Source organism: Oncorhynchus kisutch, linkage group LG5 (genome assembly GCF_002021735.2).
Source record: "Oncorhynchus kisutch isolate 150728-3 linkage group LG5, Okis_V2, whole genome shotgun sequence".
In the NCBI taxonomy this organism is placed as follows: Eukaryota; Metazoa; Chordata; class Actinopteri; order Salmoniformes; family Salmonidae; genus Oncorhynchus; species Oncorhynchus kisutch.
The window spans coordinates 3,375,104-3,382,024 of NC_034178.2; the positions used below are offsets into that span (position 1 = coordinate 3,375,104).

The window sequence follows — 6,921 nt, forward strand, 5'->3', positions numbered from 1 at the left end:
CCCCCTCTTTTATAGACTGAACATGACTCTCTTTGACTGCATCTCCCTTTGACGTGTGTCACACAACACTGTCTGTCTGCATCTGATGATTGTGTGTGGGTGTGTTTGGTGATGCTGTGTGTGAGTGACTGTTGCTATATGTATTTATTTGTGCGTGGGGGTCAGTCTGTTGGCCGGATTCAAGCTAACCTCTGCTTTTGCAAAGAAGTAGTGTGTGTGTGCCGTTATCAATTCATGTCTATTATTATCAGAGAGTGTGTGTGTGTGTGTGTGTGTGTGTGTGTGTGTGTGTGTGTGTGTGTGTGTGTGTGTGTGTGTGTGGTCTGGGCCAACTTTGTGTTGGAGACAGGCTTTTGGCCCTCCTGCGTCAGAGAGTCTTTCTCTGTGGGCCCCTGAGCAAACACATTAAGAAGAATCTTATCACTGCTTATACAGCGACGAGCTGACACACACACACACACACACACACACTCACAAACACACACAATGGCGAGCCTGACGCCAAACACGCCAAATGTCATCACTCCGCTAAGAAGGTGCGGGCGGGATTACAAGAAATGATCAGCCCCCTAATTGGGCAACGGCGAGGTGTTGGTTTGGCCCGTCTTGAAGGAACCGTTGGGTTTATAAAGAGAGGATGGGACAGGTCTACGTTAGAAGCGACAAGAGCGAAATTTGCACACGCACCTCTGCACACACACACTCTCGACAAGCCTTCTTCACAGAGGCGCATCGGTGCTGAACGACAAGTGTATTTACCACAAACAGGTTAGTGAATTCGGAGACAGAAATTAAGAAACAGACTTTGGACAAGAAGACTAATAGACACCCAAATGATTGGCTGAACACTGACCCCCAGGAGACATACAGGTTCTCTCAACGTGCAGCTAAAGAAGACGACAGAGCTAACTCAGCTCTTTGAGACTAAAACGAGACCTTGTTGGTACCCGAAGACCTGAGCTTTAGAACCAGACCGGTACTTGTGGTTGAAGCCCAGAAGCTGTGGTCAGAATTGGTTCAGAACTGGCCAGAAGTTCCGGTAAGAAGGTGCAGTCATGCAGAAAGTATCTGTGGTCCTGTTGGTGGGAGTCCTGACGGTGCTGGTGACTCTGTGGGCTGGAGTGGACACAGCCCCCACCCTGCTGACTGACAGAGGTAAGGAGAGAGGGATGGAGGGATGGGATGGAGAAGGTGAAGGAAGAGAAGGATGGAGAGAGTAGGAAGGAAGGCTGAGATTGAGTGGCTGAAGGGAGAGTGAAGGGATGGGATGGAGAAGGTGAAGGAAGAGAAGGATGGAGAGATCGCGGTTAAGGATGAAGATGGATGAATTAAAGTATTCAGGGAGTATAGATGAAGAATGTGTTGCTCACACTCCTCTCTTCCTAGAATACTTTCCTCGCCCACACAATGCTGAATTATCCTTTGAGTTTGTCCTATGTACACACACACACACACAAACAAATGCAAGCAAGCACACACACACACACACACACACACACACACACTCAAAGCCGCTCGTGTCCACTCTTCACTTCGACACTCGCTGACATTGGTACTGGGGGATTCCATGGCGTTGCTATGGGACCGCTGTGACGTTCAGAGGGTCTTTAAGGTGGCCACATAACAATACGGCTCAGTTGACACAGTGACCCTCTGAAGACCGTGGACAGACAGAAAGCTGAGAAAGGCTGGGAACTTTGTCTACATCACACAACAGACTGTCTAGAGCTGAGACTTGGTCTGTCTCTGAGCTGTTGGGGTTTGGTGGAATCAATCAATCACATTTTATTTGTAGGACACTTTATACGAATAGCAACCCTGGCCTGAACCACCATGGAGCACACAGAGGAGAAAGGTCAATGTGTCATCATCCAGAATCATTATGGGAGGCATTATAGAATGAGGATGGCATTCTGCCAGGCGTTGAATATGACTCTGAGACCACAGAATGTTCATGTGTGTCTGTAATGTTGTCTTTCAGGAGACATAAAGCTAACAGGTAAAGCTACAGTCGACTCAAATGTGCAAGAGAGAACGGAACCGTCAACGGTCAACGCTTCTAGACCACTGAAGACCACACTGATGACCACCATCCCTGTTGGTCGAGAAAAGACATCCACACCCACCAGCAGTCTGGATAGACGATTGAAGATGGATCCGGTGACGAGCAGTCCAGATAGACGAGCCCAGATCCTGAAGATGCTGTCAGTGCTGGAGGAACTCAGCAGGGCGATCAACAGCACTCTGAGCACACGGATGACCATGATGCCCAGAGGGTCAGCAAACGGCAGGAATTCAGGAAAGAAGAAGAAAGCGGTAAATCAGTGCTGTTGTTTATGATATTCCTACCTGCCTTGGGATATAATAGTTACTGTCACACCAGGATGTGTTTTAGAAAGTAATACATCTATGGAGTGATAGGGGCAATAGTGCAACTATTGTGCAGCCAAATCAACTCATTATTTTGTTTAATGTTACTTTAAATGTGATTTGGCCATATATATATTTTTTTACATTGCACTTTTGCCCCTGTCACCTCCATTGATTGCTAGCTAGCGATTGGCTAAAGCTACCTGATGTTTGTAGTGGCTGTTTAAAGATAACGTAACCATGGAATACAGTTTGTCTTTGCCCGTAGACTACTTTCAGGGTGTGGAACCATCTTACATTAAGTTGTGAACCTAATCTTCTCCTTTATAAAATGTTAAATACTGTACCTGTGATACATCATTTGAAAGGATCCTCCTGTCTGCTTGGAACTAAAGTGTGACTCCTTCTATTCCTGTACTGAAGGTAGCTGAGGCGGATAGAGTGAAAACCACCACAGTGCCTCCTGTGGATGTTGGAGGTAGCATCACTGCATCCCGGCCCAGCACTGACGGCATAGACAGTCTGAGTGGCCGAAACTTCAAGAAGTCCCTCCCACAGCAACCCAAGAAGCCCAACAACAAGAGAGGTGACAGCAAGGGGTCAAAAGTCAATTAGGAAGTCCTTGTCACAGGTTTCATGTTTTGTCATGTTTACTAATATTTGAAGATACTGCTCAACTTCCTAATCTCCTTCTCTTTCTCTCCAACAGTGTGTTTCTGGAAGTACTGCTCCCAAAACTGATCCTCCACAGACCCTGACAAACACCCCTATAAACATCCATGGTACCCTCCAAACCAACATTCCCCCCACCCTGCACCCGGGCACTAGGCAACCAATGCGGCGAGGCATCGGATGCCTGGCGCCACCACTGACCTTTTCATTGGCTCATGAATAACAGTACTGACCAATCAGGTTGCCCCATCATCGACGTGTGTACTTGTGCCTATGTGCACGAAAGTCTGTTAACCGTTTATAGAAGAGAAAACGCTGTGTGTGATCTCTAATAAAGATGACCCAAGCATGATAAAACTATAGGACAATAAAGACATTTATTTTTCTACAGATCCCTCTGTCTCTCGCTCTCTCAGTTGTTCATTATGGAATGACCAATATGTCCAAAATAACCAAAATGACTGAAACTGTGTGCAGTTGGCTGCTAAAGATGAGTTTGATGGCAGATGTATTACTGTTTTTTGAGTGGCTCACAAGATCATCTGAAAGGGTTTGAGGCATCATCGCAAAGCTGAGAGACTATTGTCTTAAAGGCTATGTACACATTGGTTGTATAATGTGATGTTACTGGACTGCTTACATTGGTGGTAGAGATTTACATAAGAGATTTACACACTTCTTGCAAAACTCTAGAATTCCTGGAGAGGATGTCCCCATGGTAACCCATGGTGGCACTGTAAACTACGTTTGTTGATATTAGGGCTTTTAAGTTTCGGGTTCCACAGAAGAGTCAGTTGTACCATTGCCTTGGTGACTGTGGGTGACTGGGTTGAGGTTTAAAGGGAAAGGTCACCCCATATTCAAAAGTCTGTCAGAAGTTGTCATACATCAAAAGATACACAAAGCCAGGTAACAAAAATATCAAAGACAAATCACTGTTCTAAAATCAGTTTAATAAAGTCTCCTCTGGTGAGGATTATAAGGCGAGTACACAGGGTTGTGTCAGTATTTGTTTGGTGCATAGAGAGATACAGTACACACTTCCGCCACAATCAAAATGGCTTCCAATTCAACCTGCATGTTCAGGAAGGCCCAAACAGGTGAGCTTCTCAACAGAAAGCCCCACCCACAATCCTGTTATGGTCAATAGAATTCGATATAAATGGTATTAAAGCAGATTTGCTTTTACAAAACGTACAAATAGATAAGTCAGACCTTGACATCAAAAAGCTTTTTACTATTGATTATTATTCACCCATAGACAGCCAAAATAACACGGGGGAGAAACGAATGAAAAGTTCATTTATAAAGTATGTGTATGTTCATTTTTATATATAGGTTAATACTGTGGTCAAGGCCAAAGTGTTGCATATTCATATAAGTATGGCATGTCTACCTGTGCTCTGCTATTCCTCTAAGACACAGAGGTTATAACACTCTAATGAATGCTTATGGCTGCTTTAGGACAGTTTTACAATGTTGCAGATAGTGGATAGTACTATACGCTGTTAGAGTTCGTACTCTGGGTTTCTAACAGTGTCTGTGTCTTCAATGACACCATACAACTGTATTATAGTGCACCGCAGAGGGCTTTGGCCAAAAGGACTGGATGTGAAATGGATGCAGACCTCTCTGTCTAGTGGTCTTACAATCACAGCAGTCATGACACTACATATGAGTGCCGTCCAACCCAACCGGTGAGTGTACAAAGACACACACACACACAATTTGGGATTGGGCCTTCTCAGTCTCTCCCTCCTCCCCCTCTCGCTATTTGATTCGTTTGGCCACATCTATGTAGGCAAATTCGATTTCGCGCTCAACAGGACAGGTGTTAGTAAACTCTTCCCTCTTGTAGGCGTGGTTCAGATAGCGCCACACCCCCGCCATCTCCACCGGGATCTCAAAGCCACGGTACTTCCTGGCCACCACCTGGGACAGGACCGAGATACAGGTGATGTCATGAAACAGACCAGGAAGAAGCCTAAACATGGGAATCACTTTGAGAGAAACAAATCACAACTCATATGAATCAGTGATAGAGGTCAGTGTTGATGTGAGAATTTAGAGGATATAAGTCATTAAAGTAGTTCCTTTATAATGTGTAGTCCTAGTGGCAAGGTGGGTATTATTGGTAGTAGTACCTTTATAATGTGTAGTCCTAGCGGCAAGGTGGGTATTATTGGTAGTAGTACCTTTATAATGTGTAGTCCTAGTGGCAAGGTGGGTATTATTGGTAGTAGTACCTTTATAATGTGTAGTCCTAGTGGCAAGGTGGGTATTATTGGTAGTAGTACCTTTATAATGTGTAGTCTGGGCAGCAGGATCTTTATAATGTGTAGTCTGGGCAGCAAGATGGGTATTATTGGTAGCAGTACCTTTATAATGTGTAGTCTGGGCAGCAGGCTGGTAGTATTGGTACTAGTACCTTTATAATGTGTAGTCTGGACAGCAGTACCTTTATAATGTGTAGTCTGGGCAGCAGTACCTTTATAATGTGTAGTCTGGATAGCAGTACGTTTATAATGTGTAGTCTGGGCAGTAGTACCTTTATAATGTGTAGTCTGGGCAGCAGTACCTTTATAATGTGTAGTCTGGGCAGCAGTACCTTTATAATGTGTAGTCTGGGCAGCAGTACCTTTATAATGTGTAGTCTGGGAAGCAGTACCTTTATAATGTGTAGTCTGGGCAGCAGTACGTTTATAATGTGTAGTCTGGGCAGTAGTACCTTTATAATGTGTAGTCTGGGCAGCAGTACCTTTATAATGTGTAGTCTGGGAAGCAGTACATTTATAATGTGTAGTCTGGGCAGCAGTACCTTTATAATGTGTAGTCTGGGCAGCAGTACCTTTATAATGTGTAGTCTAGGCAGCAGTACGTTTATAATGTGTAGTCTGGACAGCAGTACCTTTATAATGTGTAGTCTGGGCAGCAGTACGTTTATAATGTGTAGTCTGGACAGCAGTACCTTTATAATGTGTAGTCTGGGCAGCAGTACGTTTATAATGTGAAGGCTAGGCAGCAGTACGTTTATAATGTGTAGTCTGGACAGCAGTACCTTTATAATGTGTAGTCTGGACAGCAGTACCTTTATAATGTGTAGTCTGGGCAGTAGTACCTTTATAATGTGTAGTCTGGACAGCAGTACCTTTATAATGTGTAGTCTGGGCAGCAGTACCTTTATAATGTGTAGTCTGGGCAGCAGTACCTTTATAATGTGTAGTCTGGACAGCAGTACCTTTATAATGTGTAGTCTGGGCAGCAGTACCTATATAATGTGTAGTCTGGGCAGCAGTACCTTTATAATGTGTAGTCTGGACAGCAGTACCTTTATAATGTGTAGTCTGGGCAGCAGTACCTTTATAATGTGTAGTCTGGGCAGCAGTACCTTTATAATGTGTAGTCTGGGCAGCAGTACCTTTATAATGTGTAGTCTGGGCAGCAGTACCTTTATAATGTGTAGTCTGGACAGCAGTACCTTTATAATGTGTAGTCTGGGCAGCAGTACCTTTATAATGTGTAGTCTGGGCAGCAGTACCTTTATAATGTGTAGTCTGGGCAGCAGTACCTTTATAATGTGTAGTCTGGGCAGCAGTACCTTTATAATGTGTAGTCTGGGCAGCAGTACCTTTATAATGTGTAGTCTGGGCAGCAGTACCTTTATAATGTGTAGTCTGGGCAGCAGTACCTTTATAATGTGTAGTCTGGGCAGCAGTACCTTTATAATGTGTAGTCTGGGCAGCAGTACCTTTATAATGTGTAGTCTGGGCAGTAGTACCTTTATAATGTGTAGTCTGGACAGCAGTACCTTTATAATGTGTAGTCTAGGCAGCAGTACCTTTATAATGTGTAGTCTGGGCAGCAGTACCTTTATAATGT

The 6,921-nt window shown here is 44.3% G+C and overlaps 2 protein-coding genes across 4 annotated transcripts in view; one reads left to right on the forward strand and one right to left on the reverse strand.

The window, feature by feature from the left end:
- Positions 1 to 541: 541 nt before the first annotated feature.
- LOC116374146 (uncharacterized) lies at positions 542 to 3,434 on the forward strand. Its single transcript, XM_031824087.1, has 4 exons — positions 542 to 1,155; positions 1,982 to 2,316; positions 2,794 to 2,956; positions 3,080 to 3,434. Exons 1-4 carry the CDS (start codon positions 1,056 to 1,058, stop codon positions 3,109 to 3,111), a joined length of 630 nt encoding a protein of 209 aa, XP_031679947.1. The 5' UTR covers positions 542 to 1,055; the 3' UTR covers positions 3,112 to 3,434.
- A 540-nt stretch (positions 3,435 to 3,974) lies between these two features.
- LOC109882910 (chloride intracellular channel protein 4-like) overlaps positions 3,975 to 6,921 on the reverse strand; it is a 22,075-nt gene continuing 19,128 nt past the window's right edge. For all 3 annotated transcript variants that reach the window (XM_031824090.1, XM_031824088.1, XM_031824089.1), the window contains exon 6: positions 3,975 to 4,974. In XM_031824090.1, the coding sequence (XP_031679950.1) occupies positions 4,813 to 4,974 (162 nt within the window). In that variant the 3' untranslated portion in view covers positions 3,975 to 4,812. The remainder of the gene's footprint in view (positions 4,975 to 6,921) is intronic.

What these genes read in the sequence shown, in the direction of transcription:
- LOC116374146 (XM_031824087.1), top strand. Translation starts at nt 1,056, where the DNA reads ATGCAGAAAGTATCTGTGGTCCTGTTGGTGGGAGTCCTGACGGTGCTG. An exon ending in CACCCTGCTGACTGACAGAG is followed by an intron (nt 1,156 to 1,981) that starts GTAAGGAGAGAG and finishes GTTGTCTTTCAG; the next exon opens with GAGACATAAAGCTAACAGGT. An exon ending in CAGGAAAGAAGAAGAAAGCG is followed by an intron (nt 2,317 to 2,793) that starts GTAAATCAGTGC and finishes CCTGTACTGAAG; the next exon opens with GTAGCTGAGGCGGATAGAGT.